Source organism: Benincasa hispida, unplaced genomic scaffold (assembly GCF_009727055.1).
Source record: "Benincasa hispida cultivar B227 unplaced genomic scaffold, ASM972705v1 Contig285, whole genome shotgun sequence".
NCBI classification, from domain to species: Eukaryota; Viridiplantae; Streptophyta; class Magnoliopsida; order Cucurbitales; family Cucurbitaceae; genus Benincasa; species Benincasa hispida.
The window spans coordinates 283,693-300,004 of NW_024064780.1; the positions used below are offsets into that span (position 1 = coordinate 283,693).

General features: G+C 30.2%; 1 protein-coding gene across 5 annotated transcripts; it reads right to left on the reverse strand.

Moving 5' to 3' along the window:
- Positions 1-1,637: 1,637 nt before the first annotated feature.
- Positions 1,638-16,312, reverse strand: LOC120069210 (protein YABBY 4-like). 5 transcript variants are annotated; one of them, XR_005479472.1, is made up of 9 exons: positions 15,932-16,036; positions 15,686-15,856; positions 15,292-15,409; positions 12,888-12,936; positions 12,088-12,163; positions 9,378-9,457; positions 9,190-9,222; positions 4,175-4,217; positions 1,638-2,003 (listed from the first exon to the last, which is right to left on the reverse strand). XR_005479472.1 is itself a non-coding variant. In XM_039020907.1 (7 exons), exons 1-6 carry the CDS (start codon positions 16,034-16,036, stop codon positions 9,416-9,418), a joined length of 561 nt encoding a protein of 186 aa, XP_038876835.1. In that variant the 3' UTR covers positions 1,638-2,003; positions 9,378-9,415. The 5 variants fall into 5 exon arrangements, 2 of the variants coding, with proteins under 2 accessions (XP_038876835.1, XP_038876836.1); XR_005479470.1 differs by lacking the exon at positions 9,190-9,222; XR_005479471.1 differs by lacking the exon at positions 4,175-4,217.

Consider the following 16,312-nt stretch of genomic DNA (forward strand, 5'->3'; position numbering starts at 1 on the left):
GCTATTGTCTCAAAAAAAAAAAAAAAAAAAAAAAAAGAAAATAGTTAAGCTTCCAATATTTAAATTCAGTTATGGAATTATTTGGACTAAAGTGAACATAGTTCAAACTACATAAAATTTGTGCCATCAACTTTAAAGTTAGAAGTTCAAATTCTTCACCAACAAATAATAATAATAATAATAATAAAAGGAAAACTATCTTTTTCGTCCCTAAGTTTTTAGGAATAGGTGCATTTGGTCCTCAAACTTTCAATTTGACTAATTTAGTCATTGAGTTTAAAAGAATAGGTTTATTAGGTCCCTACCTTAATAGAATTTATTATTATTATTTTAAATATTTTTTAATTAAAAATTCCTCTCTCCTTCCTTTTTCATCTTCCTCGTCGCCTTTCTCCACCTAAAAAAAAATGACACCAAGTTCCAAATTGGGTCTTCATGATTAACCAAATATCTAGAGCCACATAATAATATGCTTTGAAAAATACCCATTTTTTTTCAAAAAATTAAAAGGGAAATATTCGTACCTGCAATTTCAAGATCTTATTGATATACTTTTTTTTCACTATAATGGCACTCTAAAAATTTTTGAACATGATTGAATCTCTTTTACCAAAAGTGAAATACCAATTTGTTTTTTTTTTTTTTTTTTTTATATTTATCCTAATTTCTTGGTTAATACTCTCAATAGTGAATTATCATGTGATAAATCCTTTGACTTACGAGTGTACAGAATGGAAGAATAGTAATAAAACCTTCAATGACTACTAATAATTAACCTCTTTTGGCATTTTCAATAATAAAGTCTTTGACTTTTGTATTCGTTTGCCAAATCTTGTTCAGTTGCATTCAAGCTCGATTTTATCTAAATCTTCGTGAACGAACAAAAATCGGATCACCCGTCACTACATTAAATGTAATTGGGCGAAAATTCAAATTAAGGTGATGATCCTATGGGAAATACAACAAATTTGAGTACAACTTAATTGGTTAAAACATGTATAATAATAATAATAATAAAAAAGACGTATAGAGATATGATAGGTTTCCCAAACATGATTTTAAAATGACTAACCAAAAGTTTGTTATGTGTATGGAAAAAAACTAGCAATGATGGGTAGACTGCATCTAATCTCATGTTTTTACACAATAATAATAATAATAATAATAAATCATTTTTCAAAACTTTTTTTGTCACGTTACCATGTTTTATTGAACAACTATCTGAACCGCGTAAAATAAGTGCATCTTATTCAATATTTAAGTATTTCACAAACCAAAAAAGTGTAAGCCATATAAACATTCTTTCTGGGTTATTGTATTTTATACCTACTTTTATAAGTTGAATAATTGTGGATTGGAAAATCAAACCATTTGACTTTTGAATTACTAATTCATATTAAATTATACTCGGATAGTGTCCACCCATGGCGAAAAAAAAAAGAAATATCGTGACCCAATGAATATTGTGACCCTTCAATTCTAATAAACAACCAACATTTTAATATAATCAACAACAATATTTGACCAACATGAGTTGGTCCAGCAGTTCATATAAGAGCTATTAATAATAGACAATTTAGAAGAAATGAATTCTACTGTCGTGATAAATTGTCCGGAATTTAATATCTAATGAATAATTTTGACGTAGCTAAATAAAGTAATAGAAGGCGGTTAGTACACAGCCCAAGCTGGCTCAAATAATAGCTAATTTTGTTTGCCTCTTTTAAAGCATAAGAACTTGCAATAATGTGTTAATAGAGTAACTAATTTAATGTTTTTTCCCCTCAAATCACTTCATAGAGTAGGCTTCAACACAATTGATAATACAAAAGAGCTTAGAAACTTTAAATCATAAGAGAGAATTTTCAAAGGAAGCCATTTGAATCCGAAAATTTCTCTCTTCTTGTTGCCAAAAAGACAAGATTAAACCTTCTTAATTAAATATATCCCATGTTAGTTGAACTGAAAAATCAACCACTTCTCAGCATAGCATCTTCTTCTTCCTACACAAACCCAAAAACAACAAATCAAATTTAGAGCAAAAATTAAAAAAAATAAAAAATGAAACCTCTTTGGATAATCACTTGATTTTTTATTTTTAACAATAATCAAACTTATAATACTACTTCTATCCATTGATTTATTTGTTTTGTTATCTATACACTTACTAAATAGTTATCAAACGAGACCTTAAGTTTATACAATGAGAAAAAATAATATATAACTACTTTTAGTACTTTTGTGTATGCTAATGACAATATGAATATTAGTATATGTTATTGTTTTTATTTGGCATGTAAATTTTCCTTTGTTGAAATATTCGATCTCTTCTGATTGACTTCGTGATGGACTATCCGGTTGGTTGTTTTTGGAATGATTCCGGTCTTGCTGGTTTCCTTGTCTGTAACTTCCTTGTTGATACTGTTATAAAAGGAAGTATTTGAATGTCTCATTTAGGTCTTTTTCATGAACTGATTGTTGTGTTGTTGTTTTTGGGTGTGCGACCATTGCTGAAAGTGAAGAAACGAAGAGGTCTACACTTTTGTTATCATGCTGGGTAAATCCTTGAAGAGAAATATTGAGTTTAGGGAGAGCTTAAATGTACAAGATCAATAAAGCCTAAGTTGAGAAAAGATCTTGAGATAGGTGATGACAAGTTTAGGAGGGTCTAAACAAATTGCCTATATAAGATTTGTTGTATTACATGATTAGGGGTTCTATCTGTTAAGTAGTTTCTCTTGTAAACCTTCTGAATTATACTGAGCTTTTCTTTAATTTGGGCACTGTGCCCCCCCAGATGTAGGTAAAGTTATACTGAACTGGGTTAACATATTGTGTGTTATTTTTCTTCTCTACTTGTTTCTTTTATCTGATTACTTTTGTTAGCATCATTGTGTCAATCATCATATATACAGTTGGCTGATTGTACGTTTTTCATTTGATATCAGAGGGGGTTTAGTTGTTATATTTTCGTTAATTGTTTGCAATAGAACCAATAAGAGAAAGTGGATCTACTACTAGACCTCCAGTCCTTGATGGGACAAATTACTCATATTGACAAGTCAGAATGACTCCTTTTCTAAAATCAATTGACAGTAAGACCTGGACAACTGTTGTAAACGGGTGGAATCATTCAATAATCACTAATGAGGACGGTAAAGTTTCCTACAAACCTGAGAAGCACTGGACTGAAGCAGAGGATGAGGCTTCCTTAGGAAATTCTCGCGCTCTAAATGCAATTTTCAATAGGGTTGATAAAAATATCTTTTGCCTTATCAATACATGCATTTTAGCTAATGAAGCTTGGGAAATTTTGGAAGTTGCTCGTGAAGGTACATCCAATGTGAAAATGTCATGACTGTAGATTCTAACTTCAAAGTTTGAATCTCTAAAAATGGAGGATGAAACAATAGCTGATTTTAATATATGTAGTCTACACATTGTGAATGAATTTTTTGCCCTTGGTGAGAAAATGTCAGAAGAAAAGTTAGTTAGAAAGATTCTCTTTGCCAAAACGTTTTGACATGAAAATGACTACCATTGAAGAAGCACATGATATAGCCGCTATGAAAGTTGATGAATTGTTTGGGTCTCTTCGTAATTTTGAATTGATATTTGATGAGCAAACGAACAAGAAAGGTAAAGGGTTAACATTGCAATCACATGTGAAGGAAGACGTCATTTGAAACAAAGGGAAAGAGGGTGAAGAGAACCTTGCTGACTCGCTTGCTTTGTTGACAGAAAAATTCAGCAAAGTATTAAAGAGACTGAATAAGCGTCCTGGTTAGTACAACACACCTCATGTTAGATACAACACTGACAACATTAATCATAATATGCATAAGAGTTTTAAACCTTTTGGAGCGAAGAAATACAGTAAACGGGGTTTGAATGGTAATCAAAATGGCAGGGATTGAAACTTCAAATGCAGGGAATGTGTAGGTTTTGGCCACTTCTAAGTTGAATGTTGTAACTATTTAAGAAGATAGAATAAAGGACACTCAGCAACCTTGTCAGAAGATGATTCAGATACTAGTAATGAGTTAGAGGATGAGATTCACGCCCTGATTAGTTGTGCAATTGATGAATCGACGATGGTGAGTAGTGATATTGAAGAAGCAGACAAAATTTGTTGTGGATTGAGTCAGAATGTTCCTCGATTGAGAAATCTTACCATTGAAGAAGTGTATGAAAAATGGGGAGAAGATCTACTTGCACTGGAAGAACAAAAAGATCATATTCAAAAGTTATTAGAAGACAATCATCATCTTTTAAGCACTATATTAGTATTAAAGAAGCAACTGAAATTTTCTAAAAAACATCTGGATTTAATGTCTAAATCTGCTCGCATGTTAAATTTGGGTACAGATGATCTAAACAAGATTCTCAATATAGAGAAGCAAGCTACAGGTAAAAAAGGAGTTGGGTTCAGTAGTCATGGGAAGTCTGGTTATAGAACTACATTGTCATCTAAGATTGTCTTTGTCCTTGCTCAAAATCCTCATATGTCTGAGCTAAATCCAGATGATACCATATGTGTGACTTATGCTAAAATTAGTAATCCTCGGAAGAAATTGGTGTGTCATTACTGTGGGAAACTGGGTCATATACGTCCCTTCTGTTTTTATCGTCTTGGCAGAAAGGAATATAAAACTTTAAGACACTCTTCCCTGAGTCCAGGGACCTTGAGTAATGAGAATAAAAGAGTTACATCTAGAAGATTTGTGTGGCGTTTCAAAGATAAAAAATCTCAAGAGAGGATATCCTGTAATGTGGCCTTTACCTTGTCACACATATCAAACCAAGAAGATTGGTACTTTGATAGTGGATGCTTGAGGCACATGATAGGTGAAAAATCTTTTTTGTATGATCTAAAGGCATGTGGCTCTGGACATGTAACCTTTGGTAATGGAGCTAAAGGAAAAGTGTTGGGTAAAGAAGATTTGTTGAGATCTGGTCTTTCTGCTTTTCCTGATGTCATGCTTATTAAATGCTTAACTGCTAATCTAATTAGCATAAGTCAGTTATGTGACCAGGGATATTAAGTAAGTTTCTCTAAAGATAAGTGTTTAGTAAAAGATGATAAAAGCATAAGTCAACTCTTCTAAAATGAGTGAGGCTAAAGTGTGGCACAAGAGACTTGGTCACATAAGTCTACGATCAATAAGGAAAGAAATCAACGTGGAAGCCAATCTTAGATTATCATCTCTGAGCGCAAAAACTGATTCATTCTGTGGTGAATGTCAATCTTGTAAACAGGTTAAAACCTCTCATAAGAAAGTGACACAGTGTAGTACTAGAAGAATTTTGGAGTTACTACACATTGACTTGATGGAGTCCATGCAAGTTGAAAGTTTGAGAGGTAAGCGATATGCTCCCGTATCCATGATTTTGGGTTTCGCTTGTTGTATTCAGGAAGAAGTTGTCCGGTGTTGAGTAGTCTGTTTATCTGTGTTTTCAGTATGGTAGATACAAGAAGTTGAACACGAAATACGCGTCAGTCTATGGTAAACCTTCGAAAATCATTAAAGCCTCATCGCAATGCTAAAACAGTTGCTTCCACTTCCAAATGGCATTATTCGAGTTCGGCCACTTCTGAGGTTGTGCATGCTGATCAAGGTATTATATCTGCCATAGACACTGAAAATCTTGTGCATTCATCCGATTCTATAAACTCTGTTGAAATTGGTCCTCTTGCTATTGTGCCTTATGTTGGTGGTGATGAGAACTTGCTTTCTTTTATTTTACCTAGAAGTGACTCTTTCTTCTCTCCTCTACATGTATTGTCTGAACATCATAATACTACTGTCTTTCCTAGTATGCCTTCTTCTGTTGCTACTAAATTTTGCATGAATGACTCGACGAATACTAATATGTTTGATAAAGTTGAAGAAAATGTAGTTCTGAATAATGTTGAGGGTTCCTCTGCTATTGAATCTTCTGGTTGTTGATCTCTGAGCCTCCTCCAGCCTCTCAAATGCATGCACAGGTTACTATTGATGAGAATGTTGAACAGAATATGATTTCCTTAAACCTTATCATTGATGATTCTTCTATTGTTGAAGCACCTGTCCCCCAAAACCCTAATACCAATGTTGGTAAACCTTTGATTGACAATGACATTGCATCAGACTCTTCTGATGACCATGTTGTGCTTGTGGAACTAAGAAAGTGTAGAATGAAAAAGATGATCTAAATGTCTCAGATTCCCTATCCTTCTTCTAGAACGCGCTCAGTTTACCTCATTCCTCTGAGAATTCATTTGATTTGGTTTCCAGGGTTCATTCTCATTCATCTCTTGATGCAGTTGATGCTACAATGGCAACAAAAAAAGTAAATACCAGAACTGGCAGAAGAAAGTTCCTTGAAATGTTCCATCTGTTCCCATTGATGGTGTTTCTTTTCACTGTGAAGAAAATGTTAAAAAATGGAAGTATGTCATTCATCGAAGAATTGCAGAAGAACATAATGTTTTGGATAAGACACAATCCTGTTTGGCTATCATAAAGCTCTTAAACCAAGCTGGTTTATTGGAGACAATTTCTCAGCTTGGACCTTTTTATCCTTAACTTATCTGTGAGTTCTTTTTCAATCTTCCTAATTCATTTGATGATCCAAGTAGTAGTAAATACAAAAAAGTCCATGTTAGAGGTGTTTATTTTACCATTTCACCAGAAGTTATTAATGCATTTCTTAACCGTGATGATACCCCAGCTCTTGGTACTCCATATCCTTCCACGGAATCTTTAGTGACTGAGCTAACTGGGGGCACTTATTCTTCTTGGTCTTTACTTGGTCAATTGTCTGCAGCCACTTTGAGCGTCAAATATGCAATACTTCATAAGATTGGTATTGCTAATTGGTGTCCTTCTACACATGGTTCTGGAGTGTCTCCGTCGCTTACCAGTCTGTTATACTAAATTGGCACTAGTTCTTGATTCAATTTTGGCTTTTTTCTACAATCAGCTGTTGTGACATGTTGAAATCTTTGCTATCAAACTACCTATTTGCTTTCCCCGTCTTCTGTGTGGTATCATGCTCTCTCAGTGCCCAACCATTTTTACTCCTGTGAATGCTCCAGGTCCTACTGCTAAATGTATCAATCTAAGCTACAAACTTTTTCAAGGATCACATGTGCCAGACATTGTGCACAACACTTGGTCTTCTAGAGTTGATGACATTCCCGTGCCTAAGGATCTTTATGCTTCTGAAGGTGGACTATTGATTCCTTCTGATCTTGGAAAATGTATCTTACAGGTGCTATCTTCTGAGTCCTGAACTTTGAGCGATATAATTCATTCTCTTATAGATCGAGGGACGATTGTGAATAATTTGGTTCAGTTTTTTAGTTTGTCGTTACCTTCTGATGATGCCTCGTCTACTTCTCAGTGTCCTTCCTATCCACTACTTATTTTTCTTCTTTTGGCAATCAAGGGGAAGTGTGGTTGTGGTGTTGGTTTCTTATGGGTAGTGTTGTTGGTTTGTTGTTGGTGGTTGTCTGGGTGATTTGGTTGTTGTTGTTTTGGTCGTTGGTTTCTAGTTTTGTTTATGTTATCTCATGATTGCCAATAAAAGAAAATTGTTATACCAAAGGGGGAGATTGTTATTGTTTTATTTGGCATGTAAATTTTTCTTTGTTGAAATATTGGATTTCTTTCGGTTGACTTCGTGATGGATTGTCCGGTTGGTTGGCTTTGGAATGATTTCGGTCATGTTGGTTTCCTTGTCTGTAACTTCCTTGTTGATACCGTTATAAAAGGAGGTATGAGAATGTCTCATTTAGGCCTTTCTCGTGAACTGATTGTTGTGTTGTTGTTTTTGGGTGTACAACCATTGTTGAAAGCGAAGAAACTAAGAGGTCTGCAATTTTGGTATCATGCATGGGTAAATCCTTGAAGAAAAGCGTTGAGTTTAGGGGGAGCCTAAACGTGCAAGATCAATAAAGCTTGAGTTGAGAAAATATCTTGAGATAGGAGACGACAAGTTTAGGGAGAGTCTAAACAAATTGCCTATATAAGGTTTATTGTATTACATGATAGTGGTTCTATCAATTAAGTAGTTTCTCTTGTAAACCTTTTGAATTATACTGAGCTTCTCTTTAATTTTGGCACTGTGCCCCCCAGATGTAGGTAAAGTTATACCGAATTAGGTTAACATATTGTGCTTTATTTTTCTTCTTTGCTTGTTTCTTTTGTCTCATTATTTTTGTCAGCATCATTGTGTCCATCATCATATATATAGTTGGCTGTTTGTACACTTTTCAGTATAAATTCAAGGAGTGAATAATCATCTAGTGAAGAAGCTGTGATATTACAAAGATACCAAAAACTTAGGCTAAGATTTACATTTAGTCTCCTTTAATATATTGTTCATACATTTGTAACAAAATCCAAGTTATTGTAGAGCTTCATTAATGTCATTCATAAATGGAGGTTTGTTTAGATAAATGAAAAATATTATCAATCAAATCCTAGAGTTTGGTTTGATATATTATCTATTTATGTTTTAAAAAAAAATATTTTTAAAAACTAAGCCAAATTTGATAATCACTTAATTTATGTTACTCTTTTGTTTTCGTATTTTTTTTTTTTAAATTATACCTATAGACACTACTTACACTATCTATTTGGTTTTTGTTTCTAAATTTTGGTATATGTTTTTTTTTAAAAAAAAGTTTTTAAAATGTAGTTTTTGGATAAGAATTCATTCCTTAAGAAAACAAACATAATTTTCAAAAATAAAAATAAAAAACAAAGAGCCCATTTGGTAATTTGGTTTTTCATTTTTCATTTTTGAAAATTGTGTTTATTTTCTCTCACTTTCTTACAATGATTTTCAACTTTCTTAAATAAAAAAAGTTGAATTTTGAGTCAAATTTCAAAAACAAAAAACTACTTTTTTTAAGTTTCAAAATATTTTTTTTAATAGGTTACTTTATTTCATTTTTTAGGTTTCAAAACTTGGATCGGATTTTTGAAAAAAAAAAAAGTAGAAAGTAGATAACAAAGAAATAAATTTATAAGTTGAATGATAGACCTATTTATAAGCTTAATTTTCAAAAAAAAAATTAAAAACCAAATATGATTACCAAACGGGACCAAACTCAAATGATAGTTTTAAAATTATGATTTTGTTTATGGCAAATATGGTTTAGAATTCAAATATGATTTTAAGAAGTGAAAAACTTACCATACAATAGCAAGAAACAAATATAACTTTCCTCTACAAAAACAAAAAATAAACCCAAAAAAAAAAAAACATTTATTATCAAACATACCTTCATATGAAAGCATAAAATTAATGAATATTAAACGTAAACAAAAACCGAACAGATCAGAAATAGGAAAGAATTAAAAAGAGAGAAGTTTGTGTTTGACCTTGCTCAACCATTTTTGTCTTTTTGGCTGTGTAATATTCAGGAAGAAGAACCAAAATGAATGTGAGGGAAGTGGGCCCACTTTTTCACCATATGCATAAAAAAAATATAACAAAAAAACAATAATATCAGAAACCAAAACTTCATTAAAACCCTAATCATGATCAAGCAAGTTCTTAATTAACTGAGATAATTTGTGATAAATCACCCATCTTTACCAAATATATTTTCATTTTTTTTGTATTTTGAAACATTTTTACAAGTACAATGTTTTTTTCTTTTGATTTTGCTATCAAATCAATCCAAGTTATCAATGAAGCTATCCAAGTTATCCTTTCTACATTGTTTTCTCTTTTCCTTTGTGAATACCTTTTTATCAATGAAGCTCTTTTGTTTGTTTCAAAAAAAAAAAAAAAGAAAAACCCAATCCAAGTTATCCAACTATGTTTTATTATTAGTGCCCGGTTTGGTATCCACGATTTGTTGTTTTTAAAAGATTAAACCTATAAACGCCACTTCCATCAATTAGTGTCAACGTTTTGTTGTTTACATGTTATAAATGTTTTCATGATAAAAACCAGATTCTAAAAACTAAAAAAGACACTTCAAAAAACTTGTTTTTTTTCCCGAAAAATGGTTAAGAATTCAAATGTTTATATAGGAGATTTTAAACTACGAGTAAGAAATTGAGAGAAGACAAACATAATTTTCAAAAGCCAAAAGAATTAGAAACTATATAGTTATCAAACTTGGCCTAAATAAAATAAGATTTTAGTGCTTGTCAATTAGTTATTGAAAAATGGATAAGAATATTAAAGGGTAATTATTTTAAATGGAAAAACTATCGAAAATATTTGAAATATAGCAAAATATAGACATTGATAGACACTGATAAACATTTTTCAGCGTCAGCAATAGACAATAATAAACGTCTACCGATGTTATCAACAATCTACCATCGATAGACAATTATATTTTGCTATATATGTAAATAAATTAGTTCATTTTATTATATTCGAAAACATCACAATGTTAACTAGTATAATGGCCAAGTTTGTAAGTATTTTAAAATTTGAACCTTTTGTTTTTAAATATTTCCTACACTAGATTAGGTAGGTATAGATTTGAGCTCTTAGAGATGCTATTATATCTATTTGATCTTTCAATTTTTAGTTTTGATGACTCCAATTTAATTTTTCATGAGATATGTTACCAAGTGATTCCAAATAAATAAAGTCATATTTGTCATTTCTAAAAATTGCTTATAAATATATTTTTAATTATTCAAAACTAATTTCATGACATAAGAATTACATTTATAAAATGTGAAATTAAATGTTAGATTAATTTTAAGTGATTAGATACGTGTTTCAGAGTTATTTTGAATATGAAAAAAATGATTTTTAACCTTTTCAAAATCATTCCCAAACATGTCATTAAAGATATTATGTGGTAGAGATGCATTTGATGCTACAAATTAAACTTATTGATAAAAAAAAAAAAGAGAGCCTAATTAGAGATAAAACTAAAAATTTATAAACCTTTTAAAATAACTTTTGAAGTATAATTAGAGACTAAATATAGTTTGCTTTTAAGAATTTAGATCCTATTCGATAACCAGATCTTCTTTGTTGTGTATTTAAAAATTACGTCTACTTCTCAATTTCTATATGTTTTAACATTATTTTTGCAAACATACGTAAATTCTTAACCGAAGTTGTTTTATTTTATTTTTATTTTTATTTTTTGTAAAAAAAAAAAATCCTTTAACCTTGTTTGATAGCTATTAGTTGTTTGTTATTCACTTTTTGAAAATTAAATTATAAAACACTACTTTTAATTATTAATTTTATTTATTTTGTAATTTATATTTTAGAGACCTTTGTTTTCAAAATCTAAATCAAATTTTTTAAACTTAAAAAACAAAACAATGAAATTTAGAATTTGGCCAACAATTCAAATGTATATAAAACTATTGCAACTAACGAAAATATGGCAAAACAAATACGATTTTCAAAACCTAAAATGTCAAACACCAAGAACTAAATAGTCATCAGACAGAGTCTTACAAACTCTTTTTCTTAGATTCTAAAATTTGGCTTGAATTTTTAAAAACATTTCTAGAAAAGAAGAACAACAAAACAAACAAGCCAACATTAAAATAGTTTTTACAAGTTAAAATTATTTTTTTAATAAAAAACTAAAAATTAAGGTCCCGTTTGATAACCATTTTGTTTTTTGCTTTTTGTTTTTGTTTTTTTTTTTTTTAAAAATTAAGCTTATAGACACTACTTCCGTCTCCAAATTTCTTCATTTGTTATCTACCTTTATCAATAGTTTAAAAAACCAAGTCAAAAGATAAAAACTAAAAATGGTAGCTTTTAAAATTTTGTTTTAGTTTTTAAAATGGCTAAGAATTCAACAATTGTATTTAAGATGCAAATCATGGTAAAAAAAAAAAAAAGGGAAAAAAATAGACTTAATTTTTTTTAAAAAAACAAACAACTGGTTACCAAACGAAGTCTAAACTAAATTGGTTATCAAACGAAAGTTTCCAAAAACAAACCTATAGTCTAATCTCTGTTAAAATATAGAAATCAAATCACACACAACTCACCCAAGTTCAACCACCAAATTAACTTATAATTTAACCAAGCTTGCCTGAATAGATAAAGGAAATTAGAATGGAATGAATATATATGGATACATACATTCTTAGCAGCAGCACTGAAGGCTTCTCTGTGAGAGATGTCTGGATTGGCAGCTTTAATGCGTTGGATCTCCTCCCTGCATTTGTATAAACCCCACATTCAAAATATGAAAACAGACCGACACCAAATCTTTAAATGATAAATGAGTTACTATATAACTTATTTAATTTAATTGATCATAAGAGGAGTAGCTCGTTTATCTTATAAGGAGTGTGAGACAAGATGATGCATCTTTTGGTTTCACCATTTTTTATCGATTTTTTTATTGAAAATATGAAAGAGACGACACAAAATCTTTAAAAGATAAACGAGTTATGTTTCCTAAGTGTCAAAGAGACAGAAAGAAATCCAATAGAAACAAAAGAGATACTATAGAAAAAGGAACAATATCAAACAAGTTCGGTTCTTGAAAAATGAGAAACAAAAACAGGAACGTTATTAAATGAGCTTATAAGGAGTATGAACCTACCTTAGTTTTTAAGGTATCTCCTCAAGATGAGGTTGATCGGATCTTAATTTTTTTTTTATTGAACCGAATGCCCATTTGGACTTTATAGGATCTGATACCATATTTGATAGTATACGGTTGTATCTCAAAACTAATCGTCCATAAGAGGATAACTCATTTATTTTATAAAAAGTGTGAGGTTGGTTTTTCTAACGTGGGATTCTCAATAGAACTACATGTTTATTTAATATGGTATTACAATTCGTAAAATATCCTTATTGATGAATATTTAGTTTTAATTATCAAAGGAGAAGAAAGGAAAAAAAATTAGAGAAGAAAAATGAGTACTCACTTGATGAATCGGTTGTAAGCAGAGGGTACCCTTTGTCTCTTTTCTGGAGCTGTATTGTCATATAAATAACACATTATATTACATTCTAAGCTCACCAAATTAACCACATCAATGCATTATTAATTAAACTTTTTTTTTTCCACTAAAACCATGTTTCTATAAACACCCTTTTTGAGGTTTTGTTTTTTTTTGTTTTGTTTTTTTTTTTTTTTAATTTCTTTAAGTCTTTAACCACTTGAAAGCTGATTAATAAGTTCGGATGCGTTTGATAATTAACCAGATTTTTTATTTATTATTTTCTAAAAGAAAAATTTGGGTACAATCTAGGATACAGACTACACCCATTTTTGTGCAGTCTGGACGATGCTCCAATAAAGATCTATCATGTACCAATTTTTTTTATTAAAAAAAATAATTATATTAGTTTTTTAACTATCAAAGGAAATAAGGATTCATGCAATTGGCTGCATCTAATCATTACCTTTTTTAAAATTAAACCTATTTTCCTCAATCTCTAACATGGTTTGTATTTTTCTTATGTAAAATAGTTGAATTTTTTAGTTAAAATTTAAAAATAAAGATAAGTTTTTAAAACTATTTTTTTAGGTTTTTAAAACTTGATTTGATCCTTAAAAACAGTGGTAAAAGTAAATATAATATAAAAAATTTAGAGACGGAAGGAGTGCTTGTAAGCTTAATTTTAAAAAACTAAGTTTAGTATATTTATATATATATATATAGTTTTTAAAAATTTACTTTTGTTGTTGAAAGTTGACTAAAAAATTTAATTTTTTTTATTTAAGAAAGAGGAAACAAGTACAATTGTCAAAAACCAAATCAAAGTTCAAATGATTACAAAATATAACTCCAAAACTCAAAAACCAAATTAATAAAGGTTTATTTTCAAATAAGTTTTTGGAACTAAACCCTAAAAATTCTTTTGCTAATCAGCCCATGCATGCATTTTCAGTCTACAAAAATTGATTCAGTTTTTTGTTTTTTGTTATGTACTTTGTAAAGTTTCATAGCTGCCAGCCTAAACAGAAGAAAAGGCAACTAGGGCTGCAGATTAAACCACATAGAACCAAGAGAATAGTTAATGAAAAGCCTGGAATCAACCAAATAATATGGCAAGAAAATTTCACCACTACATTTTTGGTTTTATGTTTTAGCAATATATATCTTAACTTAATTTTGTTCTCAATTATCTATCAAGAAATTAAACTAATATTCCTATGTACTCAAAATCTATTTAATCAAAATTATATTGTTTTCTCTTAAAAAAAAAAAAAAACAGCTATTCACACACACACAAACAAAAAAAATAAAATTACTCTAGCAAATTTAGGGCAACATGTTTCCAAGATATTGTCACACTCGTTAAACATTTGTGAAAGATCAAACACATAATATTCCAACTTTTAACACAACAAGGTATTTTTTTTAGAAACAAAATGCAATATTAAAGGGTTTTTTTTTTTTTTTAAAAAATTACAATGGAGCCTATAATTTATCAAAAATGGAAATATATTGAAAAAGCTTAAATTTATATACTATTATTCATTTTCTCCTTTCATCTCTAGTAGCAAGTTAACGTGACTCACAAAAAAAAAAAAAAAAAAAAAAACAAAAACAAAAACAAAACAAAAAATAAAAACAAAAAACAAAAAAAAAAGAAAAAGAAAAAGAAAAAAAAGAGATAGATCTTAGAGTTCAAACCTATTATTCATTTTCTTCTTTCAGCTTTATAGTTAGTGATTAAAGTTATTTCTTTCTAAGTATTTAATTTCTCTGTGTTCATAAATAATTCAATCAACAGAATACCAATGCATCTCATTATCCAATGAGAACAGCCATGAGCCATATTTAAAAAAGAAAAATATATCCTTCATGTTATTCTTTATTTTTTTTTTAACAAGATACTAAAGGTAGAAGGATCCACAAGTACATCGAGACATCTCAACCAAATTGACACACTTCCTTATCAACTCCATCACATTCCGACACCAGAAGCGAGTTGAACAACATGGAGGAAAAATCATTGAAAGTGAACTCTCCAACCCAAAGTAGCTTTATCCAAGGCATATTTTCTTCTGTTCTTTTCTTTTTGTAAGAGAAAGGATTGTTCTTTTTCTTTCCTCACTTTCATTTTCTCTATAACATAAAGGAATAAGGAGAGAGAATAGTTTGTTTTGGACATCAATATGGGATCCTTTAAAGGGGTTTGTTGATCATAAGAAGTTCCTCTAATTTATAAAATATGTGAAGGAAAAAAAAAAGGAAGAAAACAACTTACACCAATTTTATATGAAAAAATCAAAAAAAAAAAAAAAAAAACAGAACAAAAATTATATATAACAAAAAAAACTTTTTAAAAAATTATGGATGAATTAAAATATCTCACGTCTATTTATGCTTGGGGGCTGCCTTGGAACATCATTAGCTACACGAGTGGCCATGGTTAAATCAATTCCTTCTGTTTGGTTCATAAGAAAGTTTGGATTTGGATTTGAGATCTCCTCCTGAAAACAACAAAACCAAAAATTAAAATTTGAGTTCTATGACACAACACCTATCCTTTTAGGGTTAGCAATACGGATATAAACTTTTGGCTTAGTTCGATACGATTTTGTTTTTCGTTTCCATGTTTGTTTTTGAAAGTTGTTCTGAATTTCTAAAACAAAAATGGATTTTTAAGGGTGCGGTTGGGAAACGAAGTTAGAAAGATAAGTATAATGTTTAAAATTTAGAAACGATAAATAAAAACATTATCAAACAGGGTATGAGATAATAATTACCAGGAAATTGTGAGTATTGGGAGAGAAGAAAGCAGTTGAGTGAGCAAATCCATGAAACTGATTTGAAGAAGGGAGAAACATCCCACCACACATGTTCACTGGTAGAAGATTGGCGCAGTAGCCACAACGAACGGTGACCCTTTTGAACAAACTAGTAGAAGGAACACTTACCTAATAAACACAAATTAAGAATTAACAAAGGAACAAGAAACCCTAAGAATATAAAAAAAGTTACGACATATTTACCGCCAAAATGGTGTCGCAAATGTTACAATGGACATAGCAAATCTCGTCGGAAGGAGAAGGAGGAGGAAGTTGAGAGAAAGTGGTGGGAAAGGAAGAAGATGACATATTTAACAATTTGTGCCCTTTTTTTTCCTTTTTTTTTTTTTTTTTTCAATTTTCCTCTCTTTTGTTTTTGTGATTCCAATTGGTTGAGTTTTTGATTGACTGATTTGATTGGATTGACAAGTTAACTAAATAACCCTCATTCCAGATCTATGTTTTTTTTTCTTCCCTCTTTGAATGACGACATCAAGAAGATAAAAGAAAACGAGAGAAAGAATTCAAAAGATAAACAACAAGGTCGAAAGAAAAAACCCTTTTTTCTTCTCACGCTCACTCATT

Coding starts and splice junctions, on each gene's coding strand:
- LOC120069210 (XM_039020907.1), bottom strand. CDS start 16,036: ATGTCATCTTCTTCCTTTCCCACCACTTTCTCTCAACTTCCTCCTCCT. Junction 15,857..15,931: donor TTTGCGACACCATTTTGGCG/GTAAATATGTCG, acceptor TGTGTTTATTAG/GTAAGTGTTCCTTCTACTAG. Junction 15,410..15,685: donor CCAATACTCACAATTTCCTG/GTAATTATTATC, acceptor TGTTGTTTTCAG/GAGGAGATCTCAAATCCAAA.